The sequence below is a fragment of the Citrus clementina genome, unplaced genomic scaffold (genome assembly GCF_000493195.1).
Source record: "Citrus clementina cultivar Clemenules unplaced genomic scaffold, Citrus_clementina_v1.0 scaffold_7, whole genome shotgun sequence".
NCBI lineage: Eukaryota > Viridiplantae > Streptophyta > Magnoliopsida > Sapindales > Rutaceae > Citrus > Citrus x clementina.
Window position 1 is genome coordinate 5,696,908 of NW_006262075.1, and position 21,281 is coordinate 5,718,188.

Here is a 21,281-nt window from a genome sequence, read left to right on the forward strand (position 1 = left end):
ATTGGCTGCATCACTAGACGAGAATGTAATTAACAATCTGCCTTTACCAGGGCAGGTGGATTTCATTAATGGTGGTCCTCCATGCCAGGTAATGTGGATTTCGGACCTTACCTCTGCTATTCAATATCGTGAGCAACTTTTTGACTTAAAAGCAAATGTTTGTTTTTTCCCCAGGGGTTTTCTGGTATGAATAGGTTTAACCAAAGCACCTGGAGTAAAGTCCAGTGTGAGATGATCTTAGCATTCTTGTCTTTTGCTGATTACTTTCAGCCAAGGTACTTCCTCCTTGAGAATGTCAGGAATTTTGTCTCGTTCAATAAAGGACAAACATTCCGTCTAACATTGGCTTCACTACTTGAAATGGGTTATCAGGTACATGTTGCCCTACTGCTTAAGAGGGAATTGATTGTTAACTTTTATATGTTATATTTATTGAAGCATGCATGGCATTTATGAATTTTGCATGCAGATAACTTAGCTAGCTATCTTTGCATTTAGGTGAGGTTTGGTATCTTGGAAGCTGGAGCCTTTGGAGTTTCTCAGTCACGAAAACGGGCATTCATATGGGCAGCCTCCCCACATGATACCCTCCCTGAATGGCCCGAACCAATGCACGTATTTGCTGCCCCAGAGTTGAAAATCATGTTATCTGATAATTATCAGTATTCTGCTGTTCGGAGTACCGCAAATGGAGCTCCTTTCCGGGCAATGACCGTTAGAGATACAATAGGTGATTTGCCGGCAGTAGGTAATGGAGCTTCTAAGACAATTATGGAGGTAAGAAGGATTCAAACACATTTATTTGGGGGGATTCATTTGTAGTTTTGCACACCGAGAAGTTTTTTGAAACTATGTGGATCTTATTTTTGACATTTTGTTTGACAGTATCAAAATGATCCTGTCTCATGGTTCCAAAAGCGAATTCGAGGGAATATGGCTGTCTTGACTGATCATATATCAAAAGAAATGAATGAGCTGAATCTCATTCGTTGTCAAAAGATTCCAAAGCGGCCAGGTGCTGATTGGCATGACCTTCCAGATGAAAAGGTGCCAACAGCAGTAATTAGGTTCTTGCATATTTCTGTTTAAGCTTCGGCTTGTAAATGCTTGTTTTAATATTCATGAAATGCAGGTTAAATTGTCTACTGGACAAGTGGTAGATTTGATACCTTGGTGCCTGCCTAACACAGCCAAGCGACACAATCAATGGAAGGGGCTATTTGGAAGGCTTGATTGGGAAGGCAACTTCCCCACTTCCATTACGGATCCTCAACCCATGGGCAAGGTGGGTATGTGCTTTCACCCTGACCAGGACAGGATTCTGACAGTTCGTGAATGCGCCAGATCCCAAGTAAGTTCTCAGCTTTCATAGTTCACTCCTTTCTTGTCATCATATTTAAGTTTGACTATTTCCCGGTAGTGATTCAGAATCAAAGATACAATCTGATTTCATGATTAAGAGAACTAGTTTGGTGCAGCTGGGTATCACCTGTTTTCTTCTGTTAATGCAGGGTTTCCCCGATAGCTACCAGTTTCATGGCAGCATTCAACACAAACACCGTCAAATTGGGAATGCTGTCCCACCTACTTTAGCATTTGCACTGGGAAGAAAACTCAAGGAGGCTGTCGAAAGTAAGAGGTCTACATAACGGGAAACTTGGCTTATTTCTGTATCATCCATTCACATACATGAGGTATAGAAGGGTTAATGAGTGATAGTCAGCATTATAGTTGTTGAGAGCGCTGAAAGAAAATTGTCTGTCGATTCATTTCATATTTTTGGGCTGAAATTAGTTGCCCAACTATTGAATTTGCAATTTCTTTAAGACTGTATTCACGAATCTGTATTGGATTATCAATCTTGTGTTCCTTTGGGAATTCTAACAAATTGAAGAAGTTAAGGGTCGGTAAAACAAATGCTTACCCACAATTCAAACCAATCACAAGCCAAGCTCTAAGCAGGTAAAATCAGGTCCATCGCTTCTCTATTATATGGGTGCATGAATTTGAATAAATTTTATTCAAAGTTGAACTCAAATTAGAACTTTTGACAAAAAATTGTTGATTATCCACTTGAGATTTGCAACTTTTCATTTTTTTTTTTTAAATCGTGTTAACATTTTAAAAGGAATTCATCGTCTTTTTTTTTTAATATTCAATTAAGACAAAAATTTAAACTACTAACAAGGTAAAACAACATTTTTACCTCATCCACTGGTTACAAGAGACAAATTAAAAAAAAAAAAAAGAGCATCTGAAAATGCATTTTCCAGTTCATAGAGAAATGATACCAGAACAATATGTCGGTCATATACTATTTGATCGTATTAGGGTAACAATGGGGCTACATTTTTTAATTGAAAAAAAAAATGAAAGTCAAGTAAACAAAATCTCAGTTATAACCTACATGGCCCAAAAAAAAAATGACACCATAGTATTAATGAGTGAAATTATATTCTGAATGTTGCACCAACCGATAATTAATTATTTGATATTTCTGATAACAATGAGGACCCTTCCAACTAGTACTAATGTACATAGGCGTCATCAAACAGAGTAATTGTGAAATCAGAAACATCTGTCTGGAATAAATCCCTCTACTAAAATGATGAAGTACATAATAATTTATGATGCAAGGCTATGAATCTTCACCAAAGTTTATTTTTTGCCGAAATGTTCACCTCTGACGAAATTTAGGTCGAACTGTGATCACTCCTGGCCTTGCCTCATCAAAACGATACCTGTTATATGGGGTAAGCAATCAGTATCTACCTGTGTATCAAAAAATTAATAAAACATATGAAGGAGAGAAATGGGAAAAGGGGGTCACCGGCTTTCACTGAGAAAATTTTTAACTGCTTTTGGCAGTGCAGCCTGTCCCCGGCTATGATTACCAATGCCTGTAAGAGAAAATAAAGCAAATGAGTGAAACTGTCCTCTAGACAAGAGTAAAAGGCTGAAAGCAAGTGCAAGACAAACAAAAGCAACTTAGAGAGTAGCAGGAGAGCATGCACGTTTGTTGTCCACAGGCATCTGTCATTCATAAAATGAAAAAACATACCCATAATAACTTGCAATGATTTTTGAAAAAACGTACCTGTAATAACTTGCAATGATTTTTGTATCTGCCTCAATGATGATCGTTGTTTATCCACAACCTCCATGTCCATACAACCAAAAGACTCAAGTGATGCAGTACATACCATCCCATTCTTTGACTTAACTTTCTTCGGAGATACTGAACAGTTCATAGGTCTCTGCATCTCAATTTTTTGCAGGCGTTCTTGCAAGGCCTGAACAGCTTCTGCTGCATGAAGACCATGTAAGTCCAACTTCCACATGTCATTTTCACTGTTCCTGATGCCTAGAATTTCTTTGGCAGCTTTGGAGTTGAGCCTTTCAGCAATTAACCATTCTTTCCGTGCCTTCAGCGAGTGCTGCTGGGCCGAAAAATGATCACCTCTTAGATAGGCATTATTGGCTGCCTTGGAGTGCTGAGATGCTGATCTGCACAGTGTAAAAAGTGAAAATCCTCAGTATCACTTATCTAGAAGTTCAACGCTCTTAAATTTCAAAGAAATCCACTAAATCTGTTACCAAAGAAACCCAAAGAAAAAAGGGAAAGAAAGAAGAAGAAGAAAACATATCCATATAGAATAATGTGTTAAAAAATTTTGGGATGAACATTGCATGTAGAAACATAAATGTGATTCATGCCTCAATGCAACTCAATGTCAAAAGAGTGCACAGCGATTGTGTGCATTTTTACACAAGTGGAACCTTCCTCACGAACACTTGGCCGTGCCATTTATAATCAGAGGCAATAAAAAATATTAAAATTTGATTCATATCAGAAACTTGAGATCATAAAATTCGTAAAAGATTTAGATTTTCACAAAGTTATTGAGCCTGAGTTTCCATCGTGCTGCATTGAGTTTAAAACTTGCATAGGAACATATAACATCCACGGCAATTGAAAAAAGAAAATGAGTTTTGCTATACATTTTACCATTTCCTAGATCTTGCATCCAGAACATAGCCAAGTTTGGCATATACATCTATTATCTAGCACATCAACCCTACATTAGCCTGCATACCTCATCATCTTCATTGCATCTTTTCGATGGACCAAGTAAACATCATCCTCTTCCCACTCGGGCTCAATAGGTAGAGATGATAACCGTTCCATAATCGATTTCATACCATCATCTTTATCAGAAACATTTATCACACTGGAGGCACGTACATCTACTGATTCTATGAAGTTGTCGTTAACACCGTCCCCAGTAGTAGTGCTTAAATTAGAAAGGTCTAATGCCTTCTCTAAAAAACAAATTTCACCACCCTTTCTGTAACATGGAGACTCATCAATCGTAGAACTCGATTCTGCAATTTTTGTTTCCTTATTCTCTTCAGCGCTGCCACTGCTGGAAACCATTCCTTCCAATAAATTTGAGGCCCGCTTGATGTCGTTATCAACAGCTTCCATGAGATCTTCAATCAAGCTATTGTCAGCCCAAGAGTGAAGCGCTTTGAGTTTCTTGAGGGCCAAATCACGACTGTGTTGCTCAATCGCCTTATGCCCATGCTTCCCTTTATAATCACACTCATTTTCCTCTGTTAAAGTTGGAAATTCCACAGAGGGGCGAAGAACAGAGGAGAAAGGCTTTACTAACACATCAGTATTTCTTGATACATTTTCACAGTTACGAAGAGAGGTGAGAGTGCTTGATATGGGCGGATAAGAGTCCTTGTCAGTCTCAGGAGCAAGACCTTGTTTCTGCCGCTGCTTGAGATCAAAAGCAGCCCAGCCAGGTGATTTCACCCTTGTTAATGACATTTTCACATATGAAGAGCTAGAAGCGATACCAATCTTGTGTCATGCGCTGCTGTATGGCGATCGTTGGCCCCCTTCTTATGATTGAGACGGAGTCTTCAACTTGCAGTCTTGTTTTGAGGATACCACAACTCAAGGATACAACTTACAAAGGGACCTAACAGACAACAGATTTTAAAACAAATAAGTTTGAAATAAAAGCTGATTTTTTCCCCGCTTTCCCATTAAGAAACGGAAATGATATTCAACAGTGTTGATAAAAAAACATACAATAACACTACATAAGAAAGTAAGAAACAGGCTGCTCTTTCAATAACAGCTGTTATTGCTGTAAACAAATGCTAACGTATTTGGTAATACGAAATAACGAGTATTAACGACTATTGTAGGTTTAGTTTTCATCTAACAAATAGCAGATACTCGAAGCCGAAGGCTTTTCGTTTAACAAAAGAACCGATAGAAAATCGCCAACAATTCCATGGACCCAAAAAAAAAAAAAAAAAAAACAAATAGACCGTGCTTATTTCATACTAAACGAATTATTAATAAAAACAAACAAATAAAAATAAAGCAACAGGGAAAACACCTGTATTTGCTGAGAGAGATAGACAAACTATACACGATTCTTCAGCGTTATTTGGGAGGGAATAATAACCAAGGCGTGAGTCGATCTAACGGCTGAGAAGAGATCAACAGAAACTTATAAGAATCAAACGGCTTGTATTGTGAAAGAAAAGCAGCTCGGACGACAGATGATGAACCACTGCATCTCTGTTTATCCATAAACTCTTTCTTCGTTGCTGCTGGTTGACTTTCGGAAACGCAGATCAAGATTTTTCTGCTGTGGTGGTTTCCTCGACCCAAGACTTCGAGGGGGTATAAAAAGGAAAATCACAACAGACGAACTGCCTTTCCGAATTGACTAAAATCTCCTTAACCATTAAAATAAGGATCACACGGTTCGGGGTAAAATTGGAAAATCGGTAAGTGCGGACTTTGATAAAATATTGACTAAAAGAAAATTAACGGAGACTAAAATGAAACGTTAAGGACGGTAAAAAAAAGGGGGATAAATTTGACGCAGGTAATGGTATTATTGAAATTTAAAATGGAAGATCGGGATGTTTTTGTAGGTAATCCGACGGCTGAGAAGATTTGGCAGCAATTTTCAAAAGCCAATCATTCAATGAAGAGATTCGATACGTAATCCCGTATTTGAACGTTCAGAAGGTTCAGAGTTTGGGAAAAAAATAAAATAAAAAAATAAAAATAAAAGGAAACTGAATCTGTGGGACAGAGAGAGAAGATGCGCGTATCGCCCTAGGCGTCATAAGTTAACAGGTAATGTGATATGTCAGTGCCATCGCCCTTGATTGATCTCTCAAATTTGACAACTCTGTTCAACTAGTCAAAGCATTTTACATCTTCTCAATTGAGCTCGAGTTCCAATCTGGTTCCTCTCTCTGTCATCGTTTAAGCATCTCCGATTTGCAATTCTTATCAAGCAAGTTCGTCTCTCCCTCATATCAAATTTTACATGCGTTTCTAGCTCGATTTATTGATTAATCTTCAATTTTATATTTAGGTGTATTAAAATGACGCTTTTCGTCATCTGAATTCGGTTCAAATGTCGATCAAGTTTGAAATCAGCTGCTTGAATTGATTAAATTTGATTTTTTTTCTTTATGCTGGATCGAACTAGCAAGTGTTGAAATTTGCACGTAATTCTCTCAATTTATATATTTTTCTCAATGGATCCGAGTCGACGTGTACCTTGTTACATTGACTTAATCTTAGTTATGTTACTTTCTGTTTAATTATGCTTTTGGATGCTAATTGTGGATATTAAGAAGCAAGATGCTTGCAGGGAGCAGGTGTCTGCGCCGAATATTGATTGTACATTAGCTGAGGCAGTGTACTGATTTCTTCTTGACTGATGGTTGAAGCCTCTCTGCTTGTCAAATTGCGATACTGAGTAGAATGGCATCTTTCATTTTGAACTTCGTTAATACTATGCTAAATCGGGTGAAATTGGCCTTAGATTCTCCTTCTGCCGGAGCGGTTGTTTTTGGAGTGCACATCAGCGGTAGGCTTCAAAATCCAATATACCTGCTAGTATTCTTGTCTGTTTAACAGCTGGACATTGTTTGATTTACTTAGATGTCTTTGCAATCTGATGATTCAGGTCATTTATTCGTGGAAGTTCTTCTTCTGGTGGTCATCCTTTTCCTACTTTCTCAAAAGAGTTACAAGCCTCCTAAGCGACCGCTGACAAAGAAGGTTTGTGCTGCAGTTTTATTATCAACTCTATATTTCATTTGTTCAATTCCTGTAAAAATGAAGCATTTGGGTTTCTTCTTTCAGTTAAGAATATTACTAATGGTAAGGGTGATAGGCACTTCTGTTATGATAGCAAGCTTAATATTTATTAGGTGGATTCTTATTCTACAAGTTTGTTAAAAGAAGCAATAATAGTAACAAGTTACTGGCAAATCTGTCTTGTATTCATTTTTAAGTATATCCTTTATATTGGATTTATCAAGAAGGGAGGTTGGTGACTGTAGTCAATTTATAATTTTTTCCATGGGCTTTTCTGCAAGTGTGGTCTTTGGATAATGTTCTTGACGTTGTATGGTTACACACATCACCATCTCTAGCTGCCAAGACCAGGTCTGTTTTGCTGTTTTATATGGAGAATGCTGAGTATTTTGACCTAGGCCTGCTTAAGTTGATTTCATTTCTCTCTGCTGCTGAATGAAACATATACCAATGCAATTGCAACTCTGTCTGATTTGAAATTCTAAAAGATTTAGTCAGAATTTCCTGAAAATGTTGCGAAAAACTGAAAATATGTGATTTTTGATAAATTTCTTGCTAGGATATAAATTAAATTCAAACTTTTCTGAAAGTATAAAATCTTTGTCCTGTGTTGTTATCTGTTAAGCATCATGACATTATCAAGAATTTCTCCATCTAACGTATGTGATTAAATGTATTTCTTCCTTTATGAGGTTCATCTGTTTATGCATGTATATTCAATTTGCCATTATATTTATTATCTCTCATTTGAGCTATATTTATCAAGGCTAAGTTATGGACATAGTGTTGTATGGTGTATTTTTAGATTTTAATTTGTACTAAATCTTTTGATTTAATATCCTATAAAAAAAAAGTCTTTTGGTAATACCACCTATTTTGGTGTTGGTTATCTTGCATCTTACGAACATTGCTTAAATATTTTGCATGATGACCGTAGGAAATAGATGAGCTATGTGATGAGTGGGTTCCAGAATCCCTTATTCCACCGATTATAGAAGAGATGCAATGTGAGCCTCCAGTGCTGGAAAGGTGAAAAAAGAAAGTTTTTTTTTATGGTAGAATTCTATTTGACTCTTGAAAAATTATATTTCTTGTACTTTTATATTATATATTATTTTCTGGCCTGCCATCTTGGATTCAGTGAATACCGTCTATCTTCTTATTATTAATTTTATGTTCCTTTTTTTTCCTGCTCTCTTTACATCAGTTGAGTTTCTTTCATTGTCATTACTGCAAATATCATATGAATTAAAGTGTAATTTACAAAACCAATGTTATTCGCATTACCTTTTCTTAAATAAATTTGATCTCGGTGTTTGTAAAAATAATTTTTCTTTTGTGTAAAATGTTTGTTTTATAAGATACTTGCAGGAAATTGTCATATTGAGATTATAAATTCTTTCTAGTCACTTATTGTCCAGAGTCATGCAACTTAAAATTTTATACACATTAAATATTATGCCCTGACCACACAGTAGTCAAATAGTATTCTGAAAGATAGCCTGGCTGATGAGTTGCTTTTTATGCAGTGCTGCAGGGCCGCATACAATAATTAGTGGAAAAGAAGTTGTGAATTTTGCTTCAGCAAATTATCTTGGATTGATAGGACATGAGAAATTACTTGTAAGAAAGACTGTTTTCATTGTCAAATTAATTTTTTCCCCATGATAATAGATTTTGTTGGATAGATCAGTCATAAAAATATTCTACCTTAGGAGTCATGTACCTCTGCATTGGAGAAATATGGTGTCGGCTCTTGTGGACCTCGTGGCTTCTATGGAACAATAGGTCAGACTGAGCTTTGCAACTACTTTCAAAATGGACTAAACTGAAGTTACTTTTGTTTTTTTTTTTAACTATATGGGCATGATGCACATTTTTACAAGTTTCTTTGTTCAGATGTTCACCTTGATTGTGAGGCCAGAATTGCTAAGTTTCTTGGAACTCCTGATTCAATCCTCTATTCTTATGGACTTTCCACCATGTTCAGTGCAATTCCCTGTTTCTGCAAAAAAGGAGATCTCATTGTTGCGTAAGTATTGGAGTCTTGTAAGTTAAACTTTCAGTGCTCTCTCTCTCTCTCTTCCCCACCCCCCCCCCCCCCCAAAGAGAGAGTAAATTTAGAGTTTGCATTATGATTTAAATCAGTTATTGTAAGATGATCAGTATTTCTAACGGTAGTAAGTGGAAATGTAATTATTTCTCCTTTCTGTGTGTGTCATTGCTGTGGCCTCAATTTGTTGACCTAATATAATTTTTGTTCAATTTAGAATTTTCCCTTGCTAAATGACATTTCACTGTCCTTACTAATATATGATTACATCTAGAGATGCCAATTTATGACATTGGCGTTGATCTTGCTCTTTCATGATATTGCCTAATAACCTCTTTGACAATATTAAATGGAGAAACAGCTGTATTGGCGATTGGAAATTTTGAACCATATGGGATTAATTTGAGTTATAACTAATCAGATGCTTTAAAGGAATGATTTACATGGTTATAAGAGCAATACTTTAAGCCACAATGTTTCTTGTTTCCCCTATTTTCTAATATTTGATGGTACTCTTTTCATTAATTACTTGGTAGCTTCCTTATATTGGCTCAGGATTGGAGCTTTTGCTTCTTAATTAGTTTTCTAAATAGAAGTTGTTCTTGTTTTCTTCTTCCAGTGATGAGGGAGTGCATTGGGGAATTCAAAATGGCCTTTATCTCTCTAGAAGTACAGTTGTCTACTTCAAGCACAATGACATGGATTCTTTACGAAATACTTTGGAGAGGGTCACTGCTGATAACAAGCGGGCTAAGAAACTACGACGCTACATTGTGGTTGAGGCCGTGTATCAGGTATCCCTTGTGAAATGCTACATTTGCTACTTATGTCCTTGATGTTTAAATGTAATTTGAAATGCTAGAGTGAGATAAGAAATAATAAAAATTTTTATGCTAAAATTTGTAGAATTCTGGGCAAATAGCGCCGTTGGATGAGTTAATCAGATTGAAGGAGAAATACCGGTTCCGTGTTTTTCTGGATGAGAGTAACTCATTTGGTGTACTTGGTCGTTCTGGCAGAGGCCTTACTGAGCATTGTGGAGTTCCGGTATGTTCTGAAGATTTATTATGCTATTATTTTTGTTTTAATCTCTGTGACTTATGGTGGTATGGCCTTGTAGGTTGACAAGATAGATATTGTAACTGCTGCTATGGGACATGCATTGGCCACTGAGGGGGGATTCTGCACGGGTAGTGCTCGAGTTGTTGATCACCAAGTATGTAAATTATGCTTTATGAAAACCATCTAGATTTGAGTTGCAGTTTAATATTGTTTCTGAAAACGTTTCCAATATTGCAACAAGTCATAAACATATTAAATGCATTCGGTGCTGCATTTGAAAAATATGAATTGAATGAGATTAAATTCAGTCAAAGTTAGCAGCACCAACTTGCGGTTGTTTTATGCGTTTTTGGAAAATGAGATTTGTGAAAACATATTTCTACTCTATTTCTCAAGATTAATAGCACTTGACTTACTTTCATTCTTTTCATTCTCCAACAACTACTATCAAGAATCAAGATACACTACTAGGTCTAGGTGCATCCTCTGATCCTTCAAATGCAAATTGATTCTCTTTTCATTTCACCCAAAAGAAAAACAAACAAAAATGAAAGATAAAGAAGGTTGTGAAACAATACTGAAAAGTTCTGAACTATTAAGATGAACACGGAAATTTTGGCAAATGTTTATATCTTTATTAATTTACAAATGCTAATTACTGGCAGCGATTGAGCAGTTCTGGATATGTTTTTTCTGCTTCTTTGCCCCCATACCTTGCGAGTGCTGCAATTACTGCTATTGATGTCCTTGAAGAAAATCCTGATTTGATAACAAAACTGAAGATAAACACTGCCATATTGCGGACAGGTAGGTTTCTAAATCACTTTTTACCATCATAAACTTGCTTCATGTTCTGATCCCAAAAAATTTTTTTTTTTACTTTTTTGGTTATATATTGGTGTAAGCATTCATAAAGGTTGTTTGCATTTTCATATATAACATTGTGATGGCTTTTAAGAATTAGTGCTTGATATGATGTAAGACGTTATTTTGGATTATAGAATTTTGTTATTTTAGATCTTTCGATATTTTCTCTTTTAATTAAAATCAGTTATGGTATGTGTTTTAGTATTTTATTTCCATTATAATTGCGATTTAGTTTCTCTACTAAGTTAACTTATGGAAGTAGGTTTATTCTATTATAAATAGAAAGGTCTTATTATTGTTCTCATAATTTCAACTTCAATTATTCAATAAAACCCCTCTTCATAATTCCTTTGGGATTATTTATCAAAATCTCTCTTGTAGAGTCGTTTAGATTATAACGTCATCTAATCTCACTTTTAAACGTTGTCAAAATCTGATTGAGTTGTTTGGATTAGAACGAGATCTAATCACACTTCGATTAGAGTGTAACCTAGTCTGGTTGGCTTGGTCTGGTGTTAGAACGATATTTAGTGTTTTTCTACCCTATCAATTTGCTTCTGCTACCCCACCCTGTCATGATAGAGCATGCCTTCACAACAATCAAATCTTTTTTATTGGTAGCATGGAAATTGAATGATTCTTGGCAATTGAATGATTCTGGTGGTGTACCTAAGAACTGAATTTGGAGTTATCCTTGACTTTTTGTATTGGGCCACCGCAGGCTTATCGGATATTCATGGGCTCTCAATTGCGAGTAACCCAGAATCACCCATTGTTTTTCTCATCCTAGAAAAGTCAACAGGTTCAATGAAAAATGATCTACAGCTGCTTGAGGATATTGCTGATTGGGTAAGCATTGTTCTTTGGCGTCATACTTGAATCTTTATTTGTTATTTGTTTAGTCAATATCTGTGTTGATTCGGTTTTCTTTTGCTTTTACATTTGCAGGCTTTGAAGGAAGACGGTGTATTTGTTGTCACTTCGAAAAGATCAATGCTCGATAAATGTCGTCTGCCTGTGGGAATTAGATTATTTGTTTCTGCTGCCCATTCAGAAGCTGACCTGGTGAAAGCTTGTGAATCTTTGAAGAGAATTTCTGCAGTGGTGCTGAGGGACCGTAATTGAGTTATTCACACAGCATCTCATACTGCACCAGTTCCATTGCATCGGATATGTTTCTGAATTGGCATTCATCTGTCAAACAATTTTGTTATTCAGGTATGCTCCCAAAGGGCTGCAGTTGTTGATAATTGTGTGTCATTCATTGTATTCATTTTTAATTGTGTTTTTCTTCGTGCTGCTTCCCAGCATGGAGCATGTTCAACTTAGCTCGAAGCTTTTCAGAACGACAGAATTTGCTGACTTTTGTTAGTTAACAATAGAGAGATAGATGGTTTACTTTAGGGTAGATTGTTTACTTTACGGTATTAATAATTGCAGTTACCTTTGATTTTGTTTTTTCTTCTTTTTTTTTTGGGGTGGGTGGGGGTAAGTCTGCAGTTGCTGCAAAGCTTTTAGCATGGCTTTAGACAAACAGTAATGGTTTTGATGACTAATTAAAACTGAGCATGAAATTATCTACAACTTTAGCCTCATAAAGTTTTGAATGTATAAGAACTGATATCAAATTGTGTATGCCTAGATTTACCTAAACTCTTCTGCTATCTAACAACCGTACAATGATCTAATCTGAATATCTGATATACCCCATTAAAAATAAAATGAATAGAATTTTCTGGAAGTGTCCAAATGTTCTCAAGTAATCCAATTAATTTAAGAGAACTAAACTTATTAGCTTTAAGCTGGCTGCCAGCCATTTGCAAAATCACACGTAGTGGATCATGAACTAGCAGTTCCATGTTATATAGGATTCCTTTCTTGTGAATAATTGTGAATCCGATTCCTTGTGTTTTTAAGACCAATAAATAATTTGCTGAGTTGTACATGGGCGGGAGACCTCTGATATTTTGTAGGAAAATGTTATTTGCGTAAGGTGTTGTGCATGACAAATAAAATAAGAATACTTGCTTGTAAAGATAAAATTAATTAAATGAATGAATTTATTTCTTTTAAACGTTTGTTGTTTTCAGTGGTCACGTGTAATATTATGCGTCATTTCACGTGTAAATAGTATTACTCTATCTTAAATATATGTTGTTTCCAGGATATATTACGCCATTTGTGAGCGCCATGAAATATGTGTATATGAATTTTTCAAGCTTGTAATGGTTATGCCAATGGTCTCATAACCTATTGGCAACGCCTACGCTCTTAGAGTATATGGATTCAACTCATTTGAGTTTGGATAAAATAGAATATTGAGCTGCATCATAATAGACTTAATGTAAAATAATCATGATAGATTTTTTTTAATAAATATCAGTAAATTTCGATTGTAATATACATATAAAAAAAAGTTATATCACACTATGTAGTAATCAGAATCTAGCTATAAAATTAAGCTTAAAAAACAACACCTTAATTAACTTTTCACAGAAAATCAGTTCCAATACAGTGTACTGAAATTAATTCTAGCTCACAATAAAATTCGGAAAAAAAAAAAACTATGCAGAAATCCGTCTACGGTACAGAGCAACTTTAAACAAATGCATGGAAAGGATATCGTGACTATAACTGCAGTACAACACTTGTAATTTCTTTGATGAATTTAAAGATAATGAAGGGCATAGTATTCTGCTTCCAAGATGAATATGAAGCATCATATAATCTTTTGAACTCAAACTAATGTCATACTCATTTGGAAGCAGAGCACTTTAACTTTCACCATGATGATGATCACGACGATGATGATTAGAAAATCAAAAGGAATAGAGATGTTATTTAATCCCATCGTCTACCAATCCGAGTTGGTGAAAATTTTTATGCTGGTTTGCTGTGGATCATGCTCGATCACCAATGTGAGTGGTTTTTTGAACTTTTTTTTTCTGTTGTTTATACGTTTTGCTATTGCTTTTGTTTCTTTATTTGGGCTTCTTTTTTTTTTTTTTTTTGGGCTTAATTTGTAGCTATTGTTTCTGATGGGTGATGTTGTTTATCAAGTGAGGAGTGATTAATTAATAATGGATACATTAATCAGCGAAATGGAAGTTGAAGATTTGGAGGTGGACCGCGCTTTCAAACCAATCCTTACAAGTAACGTAACTTCTAGTGAATGTAACATGGATGTGGACCCAGCTTTCATATAAGTAGCTTTTACATGCTTTATAAGAATTGTAAGTTGGGGAGCCACTAAAGTATATTTAATGTAATTTATATCCATTTACATAAATAGTGTATGGTGTGGGGTTCACGCATTGTACATGTGAGTGATATAAATTATATTTAAATGTAATTTAACATTTACTTTGTAAGTTATTCAGACTGTAATCTAATAAACCTTAAATAAAAATATCTTAAAAAGTTTTTTTAAAAACAAAGGTTCTTTTTTTTCAATAAAGATGTCCATATTGCTTCCATAGTATTTTACAAAGGAGAAAGAATGCAACTGACTTCACTTAATCATTTTTAATTGAGAAATAATAAATTCCTAAGTATTCAAACCGTTGCTCTCATATTTGCGAGAGCAAGTGGTCCACCGATAAAAAGTAGTTTTGTTTGTTTTACTTACATATACACGAGGAACTTTTTTTTTCTTCTTTTCATTCGGTTAAACACATTTTACTTAAAAAAAATCATTCAAGAATGCATGAGATTTTAAATGAGAAAGAATTAACCATTTTTATACAGAAAATAGTAAAAGAAAAATTAGCAGAAAAACATAAAAAGACATAATAAAATTTTATCTTATAGTAATGTGCTATTTTTATACTATTTTGTATGCACATATCATTATTGTTCACTCCATGAAAGAGACCTACCTCAAATTATCTTAATTGAAATTCAATCGAGAATTCATGTGCATTAAAAGTTTGTTGTAATTCGTGGTTGATATAATATAATCGAAGGCCAATCCAAAAATATCAAATCTAAAGGGAAAACAAAAAAAAAAAATCTCTTACAACCGAAACATTCAACTTCAAAATTAAAAATTAATGGAAGTTATTGCAAAGGGGACACCTTGAATACGGCATCTTTAATGTCATTATAGTGCTTTGCTAAATTACACCTTAAGGAAAATACAATTCTTATAAAATATGTAAAAATTAATAGTATGACATTGATTAATATATTTTTTATTTTAATGGAAGAATTTTTACACTCACAATGTGTGAGTATAAAGATTTTTAGGAAATATAAAAGAATACACCGAATATTAAAACAGATTTAAAAATTTAAACAGTATTTTAAAAGATGAATATACACCGCATAATAATTTAGTATGTCAATATTAAAAGAAAAAAATAATAATAAGATGATTGATGAGCCATAAATTACATTCATTGAAAGTTAGTAAGACCCTCTTTATTACCGTCATTGATTGATCAGGGATGCAGCGCTGTATCACAGACTCCATTGATTATGCCTGCCACCTTGCCACATCTACAGTCTAATCCTAACAATCCAATTAAAGAACTTTGGGACTCTTCCCTCTGTTGTTGAAGTGGAGAAGTTATTTCCGCCTCTCACAAACTGAGTTGTGGGTCTCATTTGAGCCCACACCCTTGTGAGAGGCTGTAAGGTAGTAAAATCCTTTGTTATCTCTTTGCTCAAAAGAGATACGCATGGGAGTCAACTCACAAACCAATCAATTGGCTGTATTCTTAATCCAATCAATAGCCGACAAGTATTCGCACATGGTCTACAGATTTAAATAAAATAAGTTAAAAATTTTCACAACAATTAAATGCAAGACCACCTTTATTTGTACACTTACACAAACGTTTGATTATGCTCTCACTAACATTTGAATAAATAAATCTACCACACCCATATTAACTAGAGAAGATTGATTTTTGAATATTTGGTGATCAGACCTAGCGCCCTAAAATAAATCATCCACTGTGACAAAAATAATATCGATTAATTAGACCTAATAATTTTTTGATTACAAAATACCAATAACATTGTTATCATGATTACAAAAAACAACAATTAGCTATGCTTTGTTTTAAAAGAAAAATATTTTTATTAATGAAGTACTTTTTATTCATAGATTATCTCATTAAGCACACCGCATCTCACAATATAAATAGCACAATATTTTATACTTCTCCACAATACCGACGGACACCAAGGCATTCCTCCGTAATTTACGAATATTACGAGATTTATTATGTAAAAGTAAAACACACCACTTATATTTTAGATATCCTCTTGGATATAAAATCTTTAATTTGTGAAATTAACTGAGAAGCCTCGGGCAATTCCGGAAAAACATAAAACGCATGGATCATGTTTGGATACTCGATCAGTGTTGCTTCTTTTCCTGATTTTTTCAACCACTCGTAATATCTTCTTTGCCAATCCTGCAACGGGTCGAACCCCCCCACCACCACAACCGTGTCCGGATATTCCAAGCCCGAAACATCCACCGCGTTGGGCCCACTCACGTTCGATGCTTCGTGGTCTCGATTTGACCCGTCTGGCAAAAACGCCTTCCATATCCAGTCGGTTCGGGCCGTGGAGACCAAAGGCGACCCGGATAATCGGATCTCCGACTCGGTTCTCTCCTCGCCGCCGAAGAAGGGTTGGATCGAAACCAACCCCAGAAGTTTGACGAACCGAAATGGAGACCCAGAAGCCCGAAGTGCCACGTGGTGGGCCAAGTTGGCACCCGCACTGTCGCCCGCTAAGAAGCACCTAGACAAGTCGGCATTGGGTGGTAACACGGAATCGCGATGGTCGTCGAGGAATCTCAGAACGTCGAACCCGTCGTCGTATTGTGAAGGGTAACGATGTTCGGGACAGAGACGGTAGTTTACGGACACGACAAAAGCGGGGAATTTGCGGGCGAAACGACGGCAAACGGCGTCGTAGGATTTGGAAGCGGCGCTGAGGTAAGTGAAGCCACCTCCGTGGAAGAAAATGAGGACGGGAAGGGAAGGGGTGGAATCGGTGGGGGTGAAGAGACGGAACCAGAGTGGGCGGGAGGGGTCGACGGTGACGTCAGATGTGGAAACGGAGTTGACGGGGTTGGGATTAGGACGGCTCTTGACGTCCAGGAAGTTCATGAGACGACGGTTGATGGTGCCGTCAGGGCGACGGCCGGAGTCGCCGATGGCGGAGACGAAGGTCAGAGCAAGTCTGGTTGTCCATGGGATAGCCGGTTTTGCGGGACTGGTGGTTCCCATTCTCGGAGGGAAGCAGATGATGATGATGGTTAAAATAAATGGGGGGGGGGATTTGTTCTTCTATTTCTAAGAATCTAATAATAGTGCAGTTGTTCTGGTGGTATAAGCCAAAATGAAAGAAAGAAAGAAAGACGAAAATGTTACTTGTGGGGGTTGGAGTCAGCTACGTAATCAATTTACTCTGAACTGAAACCTACTTTTGACAAATGGGGGGCAGGCGACATTGATTGGCCATTTCTTTTACAAACAGCTGCTTGTTGGTTGCCACATCCCAACTACCTTTCGCTGCCACACAGTTGATGCTCTAGGTCTTCTAGGATGATATGAGCTACATGCTGGATTGTCAACTTGCCTTCGTGTTGTTTTTCATTTCTCGTGTCAATTTCAATGTTCAACTTCAAATGCCTTTACAAATTCTGTTGCATTTCCAAGAACCCACTCCAATCTCCGTTGAGCCTTTACCAATCTTACAATAGGCAAATGATATTAACGAAAATATAATTTATATTTAACGTATAAACAAAAGACTAATTATTATTATCATTATTATTTAAGAGAAAAAAGTTTAGAAAAAAATTTAGAAAATGAATTTTTGTTTTGACAAAAATACTATGAACTCAGTAAAAAATTTGTACTGATTTGCTGAAAATTAATTTCTCGAGAAAAAAAAAAAGAAGGTTCTTGTAGAAGCCCAACAAGTTCTTAGAAAAACAAACGTATCAACTTTCCTGCCCTTTTTCCTCACGGGGCGAAAAAACTAAAAAGCAGCTGAAAAAACAAACGAACAGATTGCAAGAACCGAAACTGGTTCAGTTACTTTCAGCCTGGAATTGATTCGAGTATCGAAAGTAAATCTAAAGTTGTCTGGCAAATTTGCCTTTATTCGGCGAAATTGTTTAGTATACATTCACGCATTCGTCTCTAATAATAGGGGATCAATTATTATGTACAATTTGTTGTACGGGCTTGGAGCAGTGTATCCGTCGATCAATAATTGTACTATACATTTATGTATTATTAAATATATTAAAACATAGATTATCGTCTAATCATAATCATATGCAGCCTTCTTGGTCATTTGTATTTGCTTGTAACGCCCCTCCATTCCTATAAATAAATTTATTACATGCGCCTCCATTATTGTTTGAAGATTAATCACTATCCATCTGCTCTACGAACAACCTCTCTCTTTTTGAAAAGCAACTTTTATCAACACAATCTTATAATAAATAGATTGACGCTTAGCTTTTTGCTTACCCACTACCAAAAACCCCATATCCAATTTGTATATTGTGTCACAATTATATGCTAAATCATAAAAAAATATAGAATTGACAACTATCTATGTTATTTTTTTTTATACGTATCGCACTACTCTCAAAAGACATGGTTAAAAAATTGAAAAGGAAGATTAAAGCTGCGATTAGCTAGCGAAAGCATAGAGATGAAGCTTTGATTTGAACGGAAACATATAATGGTTTCGGCAAATAGAAAATTAGTAGTAAATGAAAGAAACCTGCAGAGATCTGAACGTGGCAAACAAAGAGACTAACATAAGGAACGCAGGTCATGTGGATGGACAATCATATCTGAAATGCTTGCAATTGCATTTGTAATTGAAATATAAAAAAATAAAAAAAAAAATCTTTTGAAGATCTTTCCATTTCAATTTCCTAGGACTCACCCTTTTAAAAGTCACACCACTCATATGACATATATATGTAATATATTGTGTTTTGGATCGATCGATCTATAGTCCCAAAGAAAGGGCAAATTGGCTTAACCAAATCCACACACATCAACTCTTGGTTTTTTGTTTATTATTTCTTTAAATAATTACTCAATGTTAGTTTGTTACATACCAGCATTCTTCAACGGGATAAAATTGTACCCGTTAGATTTCCATTTATTTAAGTGGACCTCATTTATTTAAATGGATCCAACGACTGGTGCAACTGTGGCACGGTATCACAGTTGTACTGTAGCCTGACCCTCTTCAACGTTAAATTATTCTATTTGTGATGTTTTCGTTGCTGAAAATATTTGCTGATATCTTAGGAAAACATACCTTATATGAGTACGTGGCAGTCTCTTGACGGACCACGATACTAATAAGACAGCTCACAATAATCAATTATCATCATCATCCCAATAATTTTGTGAATCTCAAATCAATCACTTGGTACCCCACTTTAAAGGAATCAAGCCATCAAGGGCATAACTTAGACCTAACTTGCTCTTTTTGTTTCTCCCCAAAAACGGATACCAATCACAATTTTAGAGCCTTTGTTTATATTTGTGCTTTACTACTTGCTACTGTCTTTTTGACACGTGTTGGCTGCGTGTTATGCATGCAATTCATTCGACGTTTGGCAGTCTTTAGTTTTATTATTAAATTATTTAAATAATCACCACCCATCAAGCTCCTGTCGTCTATTATATATTAAGGGAACCCTAGCTTTTGCTTCTTGCTCAATACAATCAATCAAGCTCCAAACTAAAAGAAAGAAGGAAAAATGAAGTACTCATCATCATCATCATCATCAATCCTTAGAAGCTTGTCCTTTGGGATTCCGATGAGGTTATCGGCAGCTTCTTCGGCAGTCGTCCCTTTGCCGATCAGAAGCTCATTTGACCGGCAACTCACAGCAGAGCTCGATGCCCTACAATTATCATCATCTGCTTCCTCTAATGAGTCTCATTACACATGGATCTTACAAGCCCTTAAAGCTTCAACCACTGCTCAACAAATAACCTTAGCTTCTCTTGCAAACCATGGCCCGCTTCAAGATTCAGATAGAAAAATCATCGATCAGTATCTTGATTCCAATATCAGAATGCTGGATGCGTGCAATGAGTTAACGGAGAGAATAGAGATAGTTCATAACTACGTAGAATCATTAAGAGTAGTTTCACATTTGCTCGAGGGCAGTGCTGAGCTTCATCCGGCTACATTAGCCAGAATAGGAGGAGCTTTAGATTCATGTCGAGTCATGGAAAGAAGAGGCAAGGAAATGGCCAACTGTAGCTCTGGATTAAAGAAAATCCTACGCCAAATGCAAGATTCAAGATTGGGAGAAATGTTGAGTGGGTCGATGGCCTTAACGTCCACAGTGTGTGCAATTCTTGAAAATGCTCTGTCATTCAAATCAAAACGTGGGTTGTTGCCGTTAATGCAACCTCAGTCACAAAAGACTTCATGGTCTTGTTCATTACAGCAACTCCAGAATGGAGTGAAAGAGCAAGGAAAAACTAGCTCAATCATTGGACTATTTGAGGTGCAGCAACTGGTAAAGGTTAGTAAGGGCTTGCGGGATCAAATGAAGCACAGAAAGCAGAATGATCATCAGCTTAGAGTTGATGTTGAGGAAATGAAAAGAAGTTGTGGGAAAATGGAAGAAGGGATTAGACCACTAGAAGAAAGTGTCAAGGAGTTGTACAGAAGTTTGATATCTGTTAGAATGGCTTTGTTAGGAATATTGCCTCAGATCTAAACCATTTGAGCGTGCAATTATAAGAAAGCCAGGTCACTACAGTTGTAAAAATTTAACTCTGATTTTGACTATGTCTTGTCTGATGTATAGCTCGATTAGTGAAGATTGACAATATTTTTACATATACATAATTTCATAGTGTTATATAATTGGGTTTTACATTGATGATTATTTGCTTTCTTTTTCCTTCACAATTTCATATCTTTCTCTTTTTTAATTTATTTTTAACAAAAAAGGAAAAGAAAAGAAAAAGAAGGTCATTTTTTTAATTAATAACTCTTTCTAAGTTTTTGGTTCAAAAGCTTGTAAAAAAACACCCATCCATTTGAGAAGATCTTTCATAATTTTGCAACATTATTACTCATCCATTCACTATTTATCACATATTTATGCATATT

The 21,281-nt window shown here is 35.8% G+C and overlaps 5 protein-coding genes across 11 annotated transcripts in view; 3 read left to right on the forward strand and 2 right to left on the reverse strand.

The window, feature by feature from the left end:
- Positions 1 to 1,855, forward strand: part of LOC18035943 (DNA (cytosine-5)-methyltransferase 1) — a 9,774-nt gene extending 7,919 nt beyond the window's left edge. The window contains exons 8-13 of the mRNA XM_006426310.2: positions 2 to 88; positions 175 to 372; positions 499 to 777; positions 886 to 1,047; positions 1,133 to 1,351; positions 1,512 to 1,855. Coding sequence (XP_006426373.2) covers positions 2 to 88; positions 175 to 372; positions 499 to 777; positions 886 to 1,047; positions 1,133 to 1,351; positions 1,512 to 1,649 — 1,083 coding nt within the window. The 3' untranslated portion in view covers positions 1,650 to 1,855. The remainder of the gene's footprint in view (position 1; positions 89 to 174; positions 373 to 498; positions 778 to 885; positions 1,048 to 1,132; positions 1,352 to 1,511) is intronic.
- Positions 1,856 to 2,416: 561 nt separating this feature from the next.
- On the reverse strand, positions 2,417 to 5,706 carry LOC18035944. Its single transcript, XM_006426315.2, has 5 exons — positions 5,424 to 5,706; positions 4,098 to 4,994; positions 3,098 to 3,507; positions 2,831 to 2,900; positions 2,417 to 2,741 (listed from the first exon to the last, which is right to left on the reverse strand). Exons 2-5 carry the CDS (start codon positions 4,838 to 4,840, stop codon positions 2,678 to 2,680), a joined length of 1,287 nt encoding a protein of 428 aa, XP_006426378.1. The 5' UTR covers positions 4,841 to 4,994; positions 5,424 to 5,706; the 3' UTR covers positions 2,417 to 2,677.
- Positions 5,707 to 6,056: 350 nt separating this feature from the next.
- On the forward strand, positions 6,057 to 14,452 carry LOC18036067 (long chain base biosynthesis protein 1). 7 transcript variants are annotated; one of them, XR_002904615.1, is made up of 15 exons: positions 6,059 to 6,345; positions 6,705 to 6,923; positions 7,023 to 7,117; positions 8,094 to 8,185; positions 8,686 to 8,779; positions 8,872 to 8,944; positions 9,056 to 9,188; positions 9,829 to 10,003; positions 10,116 to 10,256; positions 10,330 to 10,425; positions 10,937 to 11,078; positions 11,860 to 11,987; positions 12,087 to 12,356; positions 13,904 to 14,056; positions 14,199 to 14,452. XR_002904615.1 is itself a non-coding variant. In XM_024180591.1 (13 exons), exons 2-13 carry the CDS (start codon positions 6,818 to 6,820, stop codon positions 12,261 to 12,263), a joined length of 1,452 nt encoding a protein of 483 aa, XP_024036359.1. In that variant the 5' UTR covers positions 6,059 to 6,345; positions 6,688 to 6,817; the 3' UTR covers positions 12,264 to 12,791. The 7 variants fall into 7 exon arrangements, 2 of the variants coding, with proteins under 2 accessions (XP_024036359.1, XP_006426383.1); XR_002904614.1 differs by having other exon boundaries at positions 13,907 to 14,056; positions 14,165 to 14,452; XR_002904613.1 differs by having other exon boundaries at positions 13,907 to 14,056.
- A 1,762-nt stretch (positions 14,453 to 16,214) lies between these two features.
- LOC18036750 (probable carboxylesterase 18) lies at positions 16,215 to 17,820 on the reverse strand. The gene has a single exon (XM_006426321.2). The coding sequence runs from the start codon at positions 17,387 to 17,389 to the stop codon at positions 16,394 to 16,396; it is 996 nt and encodes a 331-aa protein (XP_006426384.1). The 5' UTR covers positions 17,390 to 17,820; the 3' UTR covers positions 16,215 to 16,393.
- Positions 17,821 to 19,965: 2,145 nt separating this feature from the next.
- LOC112096770 (protein BPS1, chloroplastic-like) lies at positions 19,966 to 20,883 on the forward strand. The gene has a single exon (XM_024180444.1). It carries the CDS (start codon positions 19,966 to 19,968, stop codon positions 20,881 to 20,883), a length of 918 nt encoding a protein of 305 aa, XP_024036212.1.
- The last annotated feature ends 398 nt before the right edge of the window (positions 20,884 to 21,281 follow it).